Consider the following 16347-nt stretch of genomic DNA (forward strand, 5'->3'; position numbering starts at 1 on the left):
ATCGTAATGGCTTTAACTTTTTCTGTTTAATCTCTCGAGTAACCACAAACATGACGCCAAAATAACGCCAAAGTTTACCCACACATTTACTCAATCACTTAGCATTTACTTACATCTCTGATAACTATCACCTTTTTATTTTTTTTGCTTAAAACTTTGGAACATAATTAGAATGGTAAACAAACAGAACTAAGCTTTTATTAGAGTAATGACATTCCCTTCGCAAATGCTCAGCAATTTCCTTCTCTCTCTCTCTCTCTCTCTCTCTCTCTCTCTCACTCACTCTTCCTTGTAAATGAAGGAATGTGTTCTTTCTTTCAATAACATAAAAACTATAAGACCATTCATAACACTCATTCACTCATCTCTTGCAAGTAAAGAAAGTTCATATCTTTTTTCTTTTTGGTTTAGTTCTGCAACTCTCGCAGGTAAGCGATCATCATTTTTGTTTGGTATGTTTTATACTAATTTTTCCTTCTTTTATTCCTTTTTTTTCATTGTTAGATAATAGATGGAGCTGAACATACAGTTCTCATCGGCGAAAAAATGGATTTCGGGACTCGGAGGAAGTTCTCGGGCCGAGAAAAAGGACACTCAACGTAGTGAGAAAGGGAAAAAACCATGGACGGGTTTCGAAGCTTCGAGCTCAAGAAAGGGCTTGAACAAATCGCAAGAGAGTTTCTCACAAAATAAGTCGTGCTATGACGATTCGCGTAGTGAAATCGAGGAGTTGAACGAGCGCTTGAAGGTGCTCGAAGAAGAAACCGAGAAGATGAAAGAAGCTTTCTTTTGGGGTTTGGAAGAGAGAAAAGTCATAGTTAATGAGATTTATAAGCATTTTAAGTCGTTGAATTTGCAGGGTTTTCTTCAGTCTAATGACTTAGCCATAGAAGAAGGCTCTAGTATTATCAGCCCTTTCGAGGTACTAATACTTTCTATGGCTTAATTTAGTCTTTATTTTTTTCGTTTCCAATATGATCATCATGATCTCAGTGATTATATTTGAACTGTTTGTAATGCAATTTGGTACTGTCTGAATGATTGGAGGGTCAAAGCATTTTTCATATATTCGTTTTTGTTTTTTTTTTCATTTGTTTCGAATGTTTTCGACACATTTAAATAACACCAAGTGATTTTTGAATTCCATCGGCCACCATCAAATTTCATCAAAATAAAAACCCAACTCTTATTTATTACTGAAATTTCTCTTTTATTCAAACTTGGCAGTACAGAGGAGATGGCAAGTTTCATCACGATTGATTGATGATGATGTGGGTCCTTGTGGTTGTGATGTTACAGTAATGTTCAATTTTCAATTCCTTGTGCTAGAAGCCGAGAAGTTGATGAGCTATCAAGGAACTGTAATGTAAATTGAGCTATTCCTATTAGAACGGGAAACAACAGTGTAATATGAAGATTTTAATCAATTCTAACGTTTTTTTTTTGTTTTCTTCAGTTGTATTTTGTATTTTGACCTAAGTTAAGACTCTAAAATAGTTATAGTTAGTCTAAAATTAGTGAAGAAAAAAAATGTGCTAGCAATAAGTGGCAATAAAAAATTTCAGTCATAAATTGCTCATAAAAATAAAAGCAATTTTTTGTTTTGTTTTTTTTTTTTTTTGGTTAGTATTTTACTGAAGAGGAAGAATAAAATTTGGACTGTTAACTTCAACTATCCCACCAATCTTGACTATCTAGCTAATCAATCAATTTATTTAGTATTAGTTTTAAGATCTGATTTACATGAAGAAACTTGATAACATCTGATCCTGGTGTAAAAATATGTTAATAAACCCCTCGTCAAAACAGAGATTCTGAGAAGACAAGCTAGCACTACCAGAAGAAGCAAAAAAGCCATGAATTAAATTCTAAACACGGCCAACTTGCAAAGAACTGCTTCAGAAAACACAAGTTGTATACAACAAAAGGCACAAAATTTGCTTATAAAAATAAGAGAGAGCAAATCTACACGGCCTCGCAACATAAAAAAAATAAAAATAATAATAAACAAGAAATCAAATCTCTCCTCTGTAACCCCCGGAACCGAAGTAATCCCGTCTGGAATTTGCGATGGTCATGCTCTGTTGGTGCTCCAACTTGGGACAGTCTCGGATGCGGTGACCGAGACCGCCACAGTAAGCACAGCCCTTGACTCCACTGGCGTCGGTGATGGCTTCGACGTCCTCCATCGGATCGTTGAGCTCCGCCAAAACCGGCGGAATCCTCTGCTTGGCTTCTTGCAAGAGGTGCTTCAGATCGAGCAGAGTGGTCTCGCTCTGGTTCTTGTTGATGAACGTCGTAGCGATCCCAGTCTTGCCGCACCGACCCGTACGCCCGATCCTGTGCACGTAGTTCTCGATCTCCGCCGGCATATCGTAGTTTACCACGTGCTGTATGTCGGGGAAGTCCAGCCCTTTCGACGCCACGTCGGTCGCGACAAGGACGTCTTTTTTACCCGCCTTGAACGATGATATCGCGTACTCTCTCTCCTCCTGGTCTTTTCCTCCGTGGATTGCCACAGCCTCCACTCCCTTCATGTAAAAGTGAATTTTAGATCAACCATTATCCAAAATTTTCTTCTTTTTTTTTTGTTTTTTGTTTTTTTGTTTTTTTTTAAACCGTGGTGTTCGGATTAGACCCGACTCAAATTCATGAGCAACTGGCATTATTACCCTAATGGTCCCAGTTGTTGCGTTTGAGGGAATCGAATCTGGGATTGACAGGGTCCCAAGAACCACCCTTACCACTAGACCAACCTCTTGGGGTTCTTTTCGGTAAAATTATCAACCATTTTTTGTTTTGTTTTAGATGACCTTGGTGTCAGAGTAAAACTCAACTAAAATACATGAGCCTCTAACATTATCAATCGCGGTGAAGTGAGACTAACCCAGCAGTCCTAATTGTTGCGACCAAGGGGAATCGAATTGGGGACTGATAAGGTCCCAGGAATCGCCCTACTACTAGACCAACCCTTGGGGTTAATTTGTTAACCATTAACAAGATGTTCTTTTCAACCCAAAACTAAATTAAAATTTGGGTTATCGAATTGTTTTATTAATCGAAAATTCTCGGTAAAAAAAGTAGCCGAAACTAGCTTCAACCGGCTAAAAACAACCAAACAATAAATAAATAAAACTAAAAATACCTTTAGGAGGAGGTATTCGTGGATGTCGTCGACGTCGGCCTTGTTCTCGCAAAAGATGAGGACAGGTGGCGGGGTCTTTTGGAGGCACTCGAGGAGGTACACGATCTTGGCCTCCTGCTTCACGTACTCCACCTCTTGGATGACGTCGAGGTTGGCCGCCCCGGCTCGGCCCACGTTGACCAGCACGGGTTTGACCAGAGCGCTCCTCGCAAAGTTTTGGATCTTGGCGGGCATGGTGGCCGAGAAAAGGAGCGTCTGGCGTTGGGCTTTGAAGTGGTCAAACACTTCTCGAATGTCGTCTTCGAACCCCAGATCCACCAGCCGATCCGCCTCGTCTAGAGTTAGATACCTGCCCCGAGAATCAATCCATATCAATACATTTTTTTTTTAAGAAAGAATCGAATAACAAGATTTCAATCGGCAATAGGTCTGAAAAAATATCTAAAAATATTATCAAATTTAGATACATCGAAACTCATTGCCCGTGGATTAAGAAAAAAACTGTCTCAACATCAAAAACAACAAAAACTTAACCATACATATATCATGATGAGAGAATGTATATTTAACAGAAAATTAGGAAAATAGTCAACTTAAACATTTGACATTGCTAAATAGCCAACGTTTGGTGAATCTTAGGTAAATAGCCGTAAATAATGACGTGGCCTAATATATGGAGGTGACTATTTATCTAAAGATTTACGTCTGTAAATACATGAAAATGTCTATATACCTAAGATTTACCAAAAGTTGGCTATTTAGCAATATCAAACGTTTAAGTTAATTATTTTCCTAATGAAGCGTAGAAAAACATAACAGTCGATATTCAAATTTAGATACTTGTATCATGTCAGGCTTCCATAACCCCCAAACACTTCGAAACTCATTGCCCATATGGAAAACAAAGAAAAAAAAACCGTTTCAACACCAAACACATGCAATATGACAGAAACAAAGTCCGTACCTGCAATTGTCGAGATTCATTTTTTTCTTGGCCAGCAAGTCCTTCAACCTCCCGGGAGTAGCGACGACGATATGAACGCCCCTCTTGACGATGTCGAGCTGGGATCGCATGTCGACTCCGCCGATGCAGAGAAGTGGCCGAATCTCAGGATACCCGGCCTCTCTCATTGGGACCAAGAACTCCTCGATGACCTCAAAGGTCTGGCGAGCGAGCTCTCTGGACGGACACACGATGAGTCCGATCGGGCCTTCCCCGGGGAGGATGGGCATCATGATCTCCTCCTGCATCGCCACCATTATGAGCGGCAGAGCGAAGACCAGAGTCTTCCCAGAGCCGGTGAAGGCGATCCCGATCATGTCCCTCCCAGAGAGGATCACCGGAAGCCCCTGGACCTGGATCGGTGTCGGCTGAACGATCCCCTTCTCTCGAAGCTTCCTCAGTACCGGCTCCGGGAACCTAACAATACATGAAAATTATATACACGATGATGAAAGAAGTGGACTGATTTTGGTGGAAATTAGATTCAAATGCGGTGAATATTTATAGATTTGGAGTTGAGTGCAAGAACAAATCTAGGGCTTTACAAAAAAAAAAAAAAAAAAAAAAAAAAAAAAAAAAAAAAAAAAAAAAACTCTTACTAGCAAGAATCGATTTGATCTCTCGTCTATAAACATTTTCCTTGTTATCTCAGATTCTAAAGTAAAAATAAATTGTCTTAGGTAGAACTCAGTAAGAACATACCTCATCTCCTTGAAGGTCTTGATCGGAGGAGGGACTTGGTCGCCGTCGACGATGATATGCCACTGCCGCCGGACGGCGTCGCACTGCCGCCGCGACATCCGGCGGATCGGCAGCGGCGGCTTCCACCCCGTCGGGAGGGGATCGGAGTAGGTGATCCCCTTCGCGAGCTCTCGTACGGACATTAGGGTTTTCCGGTCCGAGAGGTGCTCGATCATCTCCTTCTCTTGCTGGACGATCTGCTCCGTCTGAGTCACCTCCGGCGCGTCGCGCCGGAGCTGCGTCGCCTTCACCAGGAGGCTCGGCTTCGCCTCCTCCTCTTCCGGCTTCTCCGACTCGTCGTCCACGGCGGAGGAGTTTCCCTGCCGCCGTCGGAGGATCTTCTGAGCTTCCATGGCTCTCCTCTTAGCCACCGGTACGTACTCCTCATAGTCATCTTCTTCTTCCATCTCTCTCCAACACTCGCTCACAAAGCCCTAGAACCAACCAACCAACCCTAATTTGTTTTTTTTTTTCTGCTGAAATTAACAGTAGTATTTGTTATGAATCCCTAAATCCTTTGTGATTTGTTATTTTCTTCGTTCGATTCTTTCTAGCGGATCGTAGCATGTAATGGCGGGACTTGGAAGCGATACACGTCGGAAATAGAACAAAACCGAGCGAAGCAGGAACAGAAAATGAAAAGAAAGAAACTTACCAGTCTCAGGCGAATTGGATTAGCTTTGGATTGAAATCTGAGGGCTTGGATTTCGCTCTAGTCGCTGGAAGGAGAGAAAGAACGAAACCAACGATACTTCACTGAAAAAAAGAAAGGTGGTCGAACACTGATATGGCGGTAGAAAGGAAAGACTTCCTATAAGATAAAATAGGGGCTTAAGAAAGGAGAAATTTGTTTTTACACTCACTATTTCAAATTTTGTGAAAGTATACCCAATTTTATATTTCCAACAACAACAAAAAAAAAATTTACATCCCCTTAATAACACTCTCATTTTCTCTAACCCTCGCTGACTCGCTCTCATCGACCTCGACCACACGAAGTTATCGCCGTCCTCGTAATTATTGAGGCGCAATCTCCACACTTTTTGTTTGTAATAAATGCGAGATTGAATAGAATTTGCTCCATTTGCACCATCTAAATCTATACAAAAATTGACTGTGTATATGAGAAATATTGAATCTAAATTTTGTAATACAAAATGTCCTTACAAAAGATCGAGTGGTAAAATCATGATTTACAAAAAAAACACTTCGTTATTTCTGAATCTAGAAATATTGAATTCTACGTGAAGATGCAGAGTACCAACATTATTTTCAAAATATTGCCTTTCAATTCTCAAATTAGGTAGTAATTCAAATTTTATGTAGTCCACGTAGTTTAAGTTCTTATATAGTAAAATTTAGTTTTTGATAAGTTATTATCGAAAGAGTGCTGTTATTTAACCGCGTTATAAACGCATCAGCGATGATAAATGTATGTATTATATTAAAAATAAAAGGAACCACAAAAAATACAAAATTAAATATACAATGTAATTTATAAACGCTAATTGCGCTTATCAATATCTCTTTCTCTTATTGAAAACAAACTGAATTTCAACATGTGATCGAGCAAGGAAGATAAATAATGAAGTGTAAAAGTGTGGTACCGAAATGCAAAAGAGCATAAAATTGAAAAGAGAGGGATTAGAAAAGTCATTTTCGTCATTTGGGTAAGACTAGAGAGCAAAGACAACAGAGCGGGAATGGAGGTGGAAGTGAAGCTCCGTCTCCCAGACTCAGCCTCGCACCAGAAACTCTCATCTCTCCTCTCACCTTTTCACTCCCAAACCCTAATCCAACACAACATCTTCTTCGACGGCGCCGATTCCGAGCTCACCTCCCAAAACGCCGTCCTCCGCCTCCGCCTCGTCGGCGCCGACGACTCCCTCCGCTGCTTCCTCACTCTCAAATCCCGTCCGACCATCGCCGACGGAATCAGCCGAGCCGAGGAGCTCGAGGAGCCCTACGACGCCGCCGCCGGCCGAGCCTGCGCCGCCGAGCCCTGGCGCCTCCTCGCCGCGGCGCGCGACGGCTCGTCGTCGGAGTCGGAGATTCTGCGGCGCGTGAGGGACGCGTGCGGAGATCTGGTGTGCCTGGGAGGGTTCAGGAACGTGAGGTCCGTCTACGATTGGCGCGACGGACTGAGGGTTGAGCTGGACGAGACGATCTACGAGTTCGGGACGAGTTACGAAATCGAGTGCGAGAGCTCAGAGCCGGAGAAAGCCAAGGCCGCTCTGGAGAATCTCTTGGAGAGCAATGGAATCAGGTTTTCTTACTCCAAGCTTTCCAAATTTCAAGTCTTTCGATCACAGAAGCTTCCAGAATTTTGAAATTTTTGCGGTTCCAGATTAGGAATGTATAGAGAAACCAATTCTGAAAGTTACACTTGGGGCTACTAAGATACTCTACCAAGGCCTCTCGTGGATTTAGTTGTTTAAAAAATAATTCAATTTGAATAGTCTTCAAGGAATCGTCGTTGTTGGTATAGTAGTCTTCACAAGTAAATCAAAGTCTTAATAAAGAGTATATTACATACATACATTATCATTTTCATGCAACGAGACATTCTAATGGACAATCTCGCTTAGAATGGATATCTAGAGCATGAAGTGTTTGAGAATGAACATGCATATCGATAAGGCTTTGATTTGTAGTAGAGGGTTGTTAAACACTTACAAGGAGCACATTGCATATGTACGTCTTCGATGGATATGAGATATTCTGATAATTTGCGATATATATAGATAATTGGTTTATGTTAATGTAGGCTGATAAAACATGTAATGGTTTGGTGAAAGAGATGTAAAAAGAAGGCATGATTAACGATAGAGTATAGAGTATGCAACGCTTATAGTGATAGCGATGAACCGAGAGGAAATACAAACTTGACAAAAAGCTTGACGAATCTCACCAAGGCGATTAGCAGCAAGACGAGCCATTTGATCTTTCTTCGCTGCAATTTAAAAATACAAACACTTATAACATGATATGCATGGTCCTACAGTGTAAATGCTCTGTTTACCATTTAATAAAAAATGTTCTTTCTGAGTTTCAATAATGAATAAGATTCATTGTAAAGCAGGGATTCCATTTTTACTCATTATTTACTCATCCGTGGGGTAAACGGGTGATTCCCGATTTAAACGGATATTATGTGCTGGGGTTTTGGCATAGAGTACTGAATTTATCATTCTGTATTTGATATTAATTCCGGACCTGTTTGATTTCGTTGAAATATAGACATTAAGTACTAATTTTATTAACGAACGAGTAAACGGGTACGCCCGACGACCTAATAACGGTCTCAGCTCAAAAAACAAGTAAATAGATCGGGTAAACAAGTAACTTTTTAATACATAGTACCACTAACAAACTACGTTTACCTGTTGCCCTTCTTATACGTTAAGTTTTAGAATAGTGCGCAAAGCCAACAAACAAAAAAGTGACATAAATATATTGAATAAATAAATAATAAATCAATTGTAGATGCTAACAAATAATATATAAGAAAAATTAATTATTCTTCCCCTCCTCGCTTTGAACATCGTCGTCGTCATCGTCACCGTCGTCGGAGCCATCGTCATCGTCACCGTCGTCGGAGCCATCTTCGTCGTCACTGTCGTCGGAGTCGTCGTAGAAGTCTGCGTCGGTGTCGGAGTCGGAGTCGTCGTAGAAGTCTGCGTCGGTGGAGTCATCGGAGTCAGGGTCAGACTCGGTACCGCTATCTTCCCCGGAATTGTAGTCGTCGGGATCATCGTTGGGTTTCATGTCATTGTCAATGTCATCGACGATGTTGTCGTTGTAGTTGTCGTCGTCGCTGTCGCTGGAATTATCTTCTTCACCGGAATCCGTGTGTACAGGCATTGGTGTTATCATGTAATACACAGGTTGCTCAGGAAAACCCATCTCATCATCATCAGAGTAATCAGAGTCATCTTCGTCTTCGACGACGACGTCCATATACTCAACGTCCCTGAAAATATCCATGCTAAGTATGATCATTGAACATGAATATATGATCCTTTAATGGCAAAATATGGAAATAAATTTTTCCAAAAAAAATAAATGTTTACGAGTCTTCTTTTTATCCTTTTTAGGAGTCCGTAGCTCGTAAAAATTTTCGCGGGAATTTTTTTCTTCGAAATTTATGAGTTTAACGCATTTTCGTTTATATTCATGAACTTAACAAAAACTCATATTAATTGAATATCCTCTCAAGTCTAAAACAAACTTACCTCATCTGATATTCTCCTCTCGAGTACATCACTGAAGCACTTTGGTCAAGAGATGAATCGAACTGTTTTACAATATTCAAACGTTAAGATTAGCTCTCAATAAATAAATAAAGATGCGTACATTATCAATAAATCATGATTCGGTATGGAGAGCGGTTTTTTGCTCTCCCTTTGTGTAAATTGGCGTTTCAGCCTGTTAATATAAGATTATTGTTTCAAAAAAAAAATATCAATAAATCTCAAAAAGTATATTAGAACTCTTAGAATCACGTCAAAAAAAAAATTAAATAAATAAAGAGACTCCAATAAGTCATAGAGTTCCAAGTTCAAACATACATAATTTCAGGAAGAAAATAAAGTAGTTTATATGGTTTTGTTTGTTAGACAATTATGTAGTTGATTGTTGCACTAGTGAACTCCAAGAATTTCGATTATATAAACAAGAATTAAAGGTTTATAATAAAAGAGTAAAAACGAAACCGTACCTTGAAGTCAGGAAATATCAGCGAGCAGAGAAGAGGCGTTACGCGTAGGAAGATTATTTGTAGCAGCCAAACGAATTTTGACTACCGTAAGAAATGGTAAGTAGGGCTTTGACTTCGAATTCTGTATCTTCGAAGATTCCTAGGAAAATTCTTTTGTCTTTTTGGCCCATTTTACAATGAAACGACCCAATCTGTATGTGATATGGGCTCAGCTCAGCACGTCTAAGGTTTTCTTTTTTATTTATTTTTTATTGAGAACGAATTACATGATTATAAATCAATTACATGGCATATGAAATATAATTTTAAGCTTTATTTAGAATAAGAGTTGTTTACGTTTATATTTTAAAAATTGGTAGTTTAAGTAACTTTTAAGAAGCCCGTAAAGGTACTTTTTGAATTTCATAGATAAAAGCAAATGTATCATTGTCAAAAAGTTTTTTAAAGAGGTTTCCTCAAAAAAAAAAAAAAAAAAAAAGGTCTAAGAGAGGTGTCCACTAATTTATTGGTTATGAGTTATAAATTATAACCAATAACCAACAGTCTATCTAAACTGAATTCAAGATTTTTATTTGTCTTTTTTCCCGGTCAATGTAAAGGCCACAAAAAAATATTTTATGTGGCATAAAAAATTTAAATAAGAGCCGATGAATTTATAAAACTTTTGTAGTAAATAGTATTCAACTCTAAATTACTGTTTACTATTGAAGTTTTATAAATTCAACCCACTCTAAAATATAATATAGTGGTAGCTAGGTTGATCTAATGGTGAAAAATTTATCATTTTTTCAACTTAATGCGCATGTACTCATGTAATTTTTGTCAATGATACCACATGTACTGCTAATATATCATATCATATTTATCAATAGTGTCACTTTTAAAAAAATACAAATATAAATTAAGTGTAAAATAGTGTGCGAAGCTTCTGATATGTTTTGGATCAATTAATCAAGAACACGATTACCGTTAAGAGGGAAACGAATGATATTTAATGGTCTTGTACAAGTGTACTATAAGAGATAAGCTACAGTAGTTACAAGATGACGGAGTATAGTATTAACGATAACAAGAACTAAACTAGCATTGCATCTATTGGCCGTAGTACAGGGTTGTTTTTGCAATCAGCAACACGCATATAGGACCGAGTCTGGAAGATGAGTTAGAGTTACAAGAAAATGCGGTTATCAATAAGATGAGCTAGATGGTCTGACTATTTATTGAGCCACTTCTAGATGAATTCATGCTTGAACGGAGTGATAACGCGCATATAGAACCGATCAGACCTCCTCATAAATGCTTTTTACCTTATAGTACTCAGATTCTAAAATAGATCTTCAAGATACCTTATAGTACTCCCTCATTTATTTTTAATTTCCGCTCACACAAAGTAAATTCCCTAATTACCCTTTCTTCTCCCTTGACCCCACTCAGCTAAACCGGGCCATTTCAGACATGTCGCCTTCCCAAAGCCCCTCTTCCTTCTTCCATAAGTAACAAGTAGTAGCTTATCATCTTCCCATATTAATCTAGATTTGGCGATATTTTTTCATTGTGTGAAATTTTCGTATTTGTGTCAAGGTTTAAAGTACCGTGGTATTCCACTTTCCTGTGAGGGGATGAACATATTATACGGCATACTTCAAAACCGAACACACACCGCATAAATATCACAAAACTCGCAAATTTACCACTACAAATATATGTTAAATTGTAAATTTATCAAAAATACAATAGACATACCGTAAATAACAAAAGTACCAGTATCATTTATTGTTTTATTATTTTATTCATAAATCTTTTATATTCATCATAATTCTAATGTTTTTATTAGTAATAAGTTAAATATCATTGATTGATGATAGACAAATATAATATATTAGATATTATTCATATTAATTTATTTGTTGTTCAAATACCCTACTTAATACTTTTTTTGGCATAATATTTCTGGAGGGACACTATACCACGCGGCATGAGATATCACATACGTTAATCAAATATCGTGGTATACCCTCAAAATTAGAAGTGATGTACGGCTGCTATATGCTGTATTTTAAAACTTGATTTGTGTGAGAATTTGTGTTCAAATCTTATTATCAGCGCAAGAAGAGTAAGAAAAAAATTCTAACGTCTGATTTACTTGTGCATGTATTTTAAGAAATAAAATACTTATTAAAACAAAAATTCCCATGTATACCTCTTGTAATACACATAGAATTGTCAATAAGAGAGAAACCAATGACATAGCCTAACATCACATAGTAAACAAAGTGAAGAAATTAGGCAAGACATGCAAACGGAGTGAAGATCGAAATCCACTATTGCAATTCAACACCAAGTACATGCTTTACACTGCCATGAAAGTGCTAATGAAAATTGTGTGTTTCAACAAAAACAGAGCTTTAGTAATCAATCAATCCATCATAGCAAACAGCTCTTGAAACCTTTCTCTAATTCTTCTTTGTCCAGCTTCTTCCCGATGAACACAATCTTGTTTATCCTCTGTTCATCTTTACCCCACAACCGTTCCGGTGAACCTTGGAATATGTCATGAACTCCCTATAATGTCCCAAAATCAAGATTACGTGATTAAAGTAAATATAAAATCAAACAGATAAAAATAAAAGAATAAAAACGATTAGCCCACCTGGAAAACGAATCTTTCGTCCATGCCGTCCACGGATAAAAGACCTTTCATCCTGTATATGTCTTCACTTCTTTCCATCAACAAAGTACCAAGCCACGTGTTAGCCTGGGAAGATTTTTTCAGACACAAAATTAGTGACGATTTGTGTAACTAATGACAAAAAAATAAAAATAAATAAATAGATGGTGATTTTAAAGAAATATTACCTTCTCGAGATCTAAGCTTCCTTCACAGACTATGCTAACTGAAGTAACGCCTGGATCGTGAGTGTGGTCGTGGGCGTGGTGTTCATCGTGATGCTCTGCGTATAGAAAATATTTCGTTTATCGTGATCGAGAATGGTAACACAAGGCACACAGACAGACTTACCATGATCATGATGGTGATGGTCGTGATCGTGATCGTGATCATGGTGATTGTGATCGTGATCGTGGGCATGATCATCATGATCTTTCTCTGTGCCTTCATCTTCTATAGCACTCTCTATTCTGGCAAAGAGCATAACATATCAAAGCAAATGTCAGCATAACCAAAATATGAGTCTCCAAGAACCATTGTGAAATCATATGATATTAAGAGCATATTAAGTACAGGAAGTAGAGACTAGAGATCATAAAAAGAAGTAGAGTAATAAGAAACCTCTCCAAGTCAAAGCCTCCAACGCCAAGGACATAATCCAAGTCAACTTGTCCAAATTTGGTCCGAGTGAGTTGTGCCATGCTATTGATAACCTAATGTAAAATAAAAATTTGGAAAAGATGCTCAGCAAAAATGTGTTTGGAATAAGTTTTTTCTTTTCTTTTCTTTTCTTTTTAGCTTTATCAAATGAATGAGGAAGAGAAAAGGCAAACCCGAATCCGTTGAACCAACGAAGTAACATCCGATTCTCCAACAAGATCAGTCTGGAAAAACAAGATATAGGCATATCAGTTAAGCATAAGCGAAAGTATCATATTTATCCCCATACATGGATAAATTCTGTGCTAATAACATTTAAATTAGTTCTGTGATAATAAGAATTTAAAAAATAAATATTTAGTTAAACATTAGGGTCAGAACTAAGTACCATAAAGATTTAAGAGTAGATAGGCTTAAAATCCAAGCTGAAAATAATCATTCAGGGCAGTCCAGTTTCGGGTTTTTTAGGCTTTAAGCTTTATGCGAGACCTCGGGTCTCTCTGATTACCTGGGTTAATCTTGCATTAGACTCTGCTTAGTCGTACTCAATGATTACCTTATTCACGATGATACGATCGGCATAAGCAATCTGCTCTACGGCTTCATTCACAATCCCTTCTGGTTTGACTTCATCGAGATGCAATCTGACGTGTTTAGCGTCCACCAAAGTGACAACTCCGTCCAACTTGACTTCATTAAAAACCTTATCCTCCGCATAAAACGTTTGAATGATTGGTGACGGGTTTGCCAATCCTGACGAGAAAGAAAACGAAAGAGGAAAAATGTAAACCACATTCATATCACGTCAACAAAGACAGAAAAAAAGAAAGAAAAAAAAAAAGATTTCTCATCGCGATTTCCGTGCCTGTGGTCTCGATGACTATGTGATCGAATTTCCCTTTCTTTCTATCAACCAGCTCTGCAATCATCCTCACGAGATCGCCGCGAACGGTGCAGCAAAGGCAACCGTTATTCAACATCACAATATCTTCGGCTCCGGTGGTTTTCGAGGCCACTAATGAGCCATCGATATCTACCTCGCCAAACTGCATGATCAACCCAACCATCACATAATTATAAGAACCCTAGAAAAAAACACCTTTGAATAAACAAAAGAAAAGATATAACTATGATTATGTAACCTCGTTCTCAATGACTGCAATTCGCTTCCCATGATCCGCGGTCAGTATATGGTTCAGCAATGTGGTCTGTTCAAAATTCCATATACAAAGCATTGATATCAGAATAGAACCAATTTGTTTCTTCAAAAATATTAGAAATTTCTACAAAAATTCTAAACTTTGCGGTTTCGAAGCAAACAAAAATCGGTACCTTCGTTGAAAATTATACCATAAGTAACCAAAAAAAAAAAGAAAAAAAATCGAGCCGCAAAAAAGTATAAGAAATTAAGTTCGAAATCCGATACCTTTCCAGAGCCTAGGAATCCGGTGATAATCGTCGCGGGAATCCGTTCATCCGGCGGAATCATCGTGGTGGCATCGGAGCTCTCGTCCTGGGACGCCGGAGCGGCGGTGGAGGCGACGGAGAACCTCCGCGAGAGTCTAGTCGGCTTGGAGAAGAGTCTCGCCGACGTCGAGAAGCTGCGAAGACGAGGTCTTGGTGTCCAGGCGAGAGGGAAATGGACGGCTCTGGAGAGTGGCCTCGGGCTCAGCGAGCTCAGGCCGAGAATGGCCGTGGCTATTTCGACCGAGATTGAAGCCATCGCTATGGCGGTCTCGAAGGTGCTCTGTCAATGGCGGTTTGAGGGTTTTAGGTTTTGTTTGTGGGGAGATAAGAGGGGCTGTAGGGACGATGAGGGTTTATCAGTAGTGGTCTGGTTTTGGACACACGAAACGAAAATCTTTGGAATTAGATATGAAAATATTTATATATATCACAGCAATATGATAAAGACCATTAAAAAAAAATATATATATATATATATCTAGGGCCGGTCTTGTCTTTTTTTTTCTTTTTCTTTTTTTTAATTCTTGCTTAAAAAATAAAGGGGGTAAAGTAAACCCAAGCTTTTGAAAATGTTTTATTTTTGTTTTTATGGAGTCTTGTTTGCTATTATTATTAGAGATCATAACATCGTAAAAAATCTAATATTTTTGTATTTAATATTTATATATTTTTATTTTTTTACGGTAAAATATATAATGTTATATTATAGTTGCACTAATTAATTTTAGATAAAAGTACACATGAATGACTCAAATGTAAAAAAAAAAAAAGCATAAATACTTATATATAATCATTATGTTTTACGACAACATAAATATCTAATATTAACTCTAATTGTATCGTAACTACATAAGTCGTTAATGTTTATTTCATTTCTTCGATGACATGGAGCTTTTCATATGAGCTTCATGGTGGTGCTTGGAATTCTTGAATTCCTAAAGCAATTTCTCTCACTTATTTGTAGACATTATCATAGATCATTGAAACCTAATCAATCATCTTTGCTGAAATCTAGTCTCATAAATGTTTGATCGGTTGTGAGGTGTTGTACAACAAGTCGATTTCGTGACATAGCGAGATAATGTTTTGGGTATTATTTTAGACTCACTCTTCCAAATAGTTCACGACGTCAACATAAATGAGGTCTCTGATGAAGATCATGCGAATCTTCATCGAAATCAATTGGGCAAGGCTTCTCCGAGGATAATCTTCAAGATGTCGTTCTCAATGTCGATGAGTCTCTAACGTTGCTGTCGTGGGGGATCGAGGTCGAGTTTGGGCTCAACCGATTTTGGTAGTAACGAAAACCAAAAAAATATACAAATATGAAAATAATTAGTATATATGCCATCTTTATTTATTGTTAATTATTATTGAAGGAGAATGAGTCGTGCCATAAAAAGCTATGTTGCCACCCAAAGAAAATCATACATAATTCAACTAAATGGATGGAATGGGGTATTTCATTCCCAGAATCCATTATTTTTATTTCATTCGACAGTTTTTATAAAATATTCAATGTTTGAATGTGATCACAAAATTATTGTTGAATCTCGAAAAATCCACCAAAAAGAAAAATTGAATGAAATGAAAAAAAAAAAAAAACCTTTCATTTATGAAATTCACTAATAGCAATCATCCACCCTAATCCAAAATCAGAGAATTTGTCCGGAATTTTCTAACCAGAGTCACGGATTCTATTTCAGTCCGTTCAATGTAATCATGTTTGATAAGCGATCGTGACAATCAAGTCTTGATTGATCATTGAACGACCAAAAAATATAAAGCTTTTTGTAAGAACAAAAAAAAAAAGAAAAAAAAAAGACAGATATTGTTGCGTGCATGCGCATCCAAAGAGGTGGGACCCAGTCGGAACAAATGGATAAAGGCTAAATAAGTGGGACCCATTCTCCCTTAATTATCTCTTTGCTTAAATTCTTATC

At 37.9% G+C, this 16347-nt stretch overlaps 4 protein-coding genes across 7 annotated transcripts; 1 reads left to right on the top strand and 3 right to left on the bottom strand.

Annotated features, from left to right (window-relative positions):
* Positions 1 to 1708: 1708 nt before the first annotated feature.
* Positions 1709 to 5698, bottom strand: LOC149386724 (DEAD-box protein abstrakt). Of its 4 annotated transcripts, none has more exons than XM_089626630.1 (5): positions 5545 to 5698; positions 4851 to 5323; positions 4110 to 4565; positions 3146 to 3494; positions 1709 to 2531 (listed from the first exon to the last, which is right to left on the bottom strand). In XM_089626630.1, the coding sequence occupies exons 2-5, from the start codon at positions 5294 to 5296 to the stop codon at positions 2016 to 2018; spliced, it is 1767 nt and encodes a 588-aa protein (XP_089482756.1). In that variant the 5' UTR covers positions 5297 to 5323; positions 5545 to 5698; the 3' UTR covers positions 1709 to 2015. The 4 variants fall into 4 exon arrangements, with proteins under 4 accessions (XP_089482756.1, XP_089482755.1, XP_089482757.1 ...); XM_089626629.1 differs by having other exon boundaries at positions 4851 to 5362; positions 5545 to 5693; XM_089626631.1 differs by having other exon boundaries at positions 4851 to 5343; positions 5545 to 5691.
* Positions 5699 to 6450: 752 nt separating this feature from the next.
* LOC149386725 (triphosphate tunnel metalloenzyme 3-like) lies at positions 6451 to 7993 on the top strand. Its single transcript, XM_089626663.1, has 2 exons — positions 6451 to 7155; positions 7657 to 7993. The coding sequence occupies exons 1-2, from the start codon at positions 6593 to 6595 to the stop codon at positions 7682 to 7684; spliced, it is 591 nt and encodes a 196-aa protein (XP_089482789.1). The 5' UTR covers positions 6451 to 6592; the 3' UTR covers positions 7685 to 7993.
* Positions 7994 to 8284: 291 nt separating this feature from the next.
* Positions 8285 to 9659, bottom strand: LOC149386726 (uncharacterized). The gene is made up of 3 exons (XM_089625065.1): positions 9610 to 9659; positions 9125 to 9186; positions 8285 to 8862 (listed from the first exon to the last, which is right to left on the bottom strand). Exons 2-3 carry the CDS (start codon positions 9151 to 9153, stop codon positions 8403 to 8405), a joined length of 489 nt encoding a protein of 162 aa, XP_089481191.1. The 5' UTR covers positions 9154 to 9186; positions 9610 to 9659; the 3' UTR covers positions 8285 to 8402.
* A 2122-nt stretch (positions 9660 to 11781) lies between these two features.
* PTAC17 (plastid transcriptionally active 17) lies at positions 11782 to 14813 on the bottom strand. The gene is made up of 10 exons (XM_089627155.1): positions 14364 to 14813; positions 14080 to 14145; positions 13803 to 13983; positions 13494 to 13690; positions 13111 to 13161; positions 12899 to 12990; positions 12629 to 12747; positions 12466 to 12560; positions 12260 to 12364; positions 11782 to 12171 (listed from the first exon to the last, which is right to left on the bottom strand). Exons 1-10 carry the CDS (start codon positions 14658 to 14660, stop codon positions 12034 to 12036), a joined length of 1341 nt encoding a protein of 446 aa, XP_089483281.1. The 5' UTR covers positions 14661 to 14813; the 3' UTR covers positions 11782 to 12033.
* Between the last annotated feature and the right edge of the window lie 1534 nt (positions 14814 to 16347).

The sequence above is a fragment of the Urtica dioica genome, chromosome 9, assembly GCF_054948205.1.
Source record: "Urtica dioica subsp. dioica isolate 48M chromosome 9, U.dioica_male_clone48M_v1_H2, whole genome shotgun sequence".
NCBI lineage: Eukaryota > Viridiplantae > Streptophyta > Magnoliopsida > Rosales > Urticaceae > Urtica > Urtica dioica.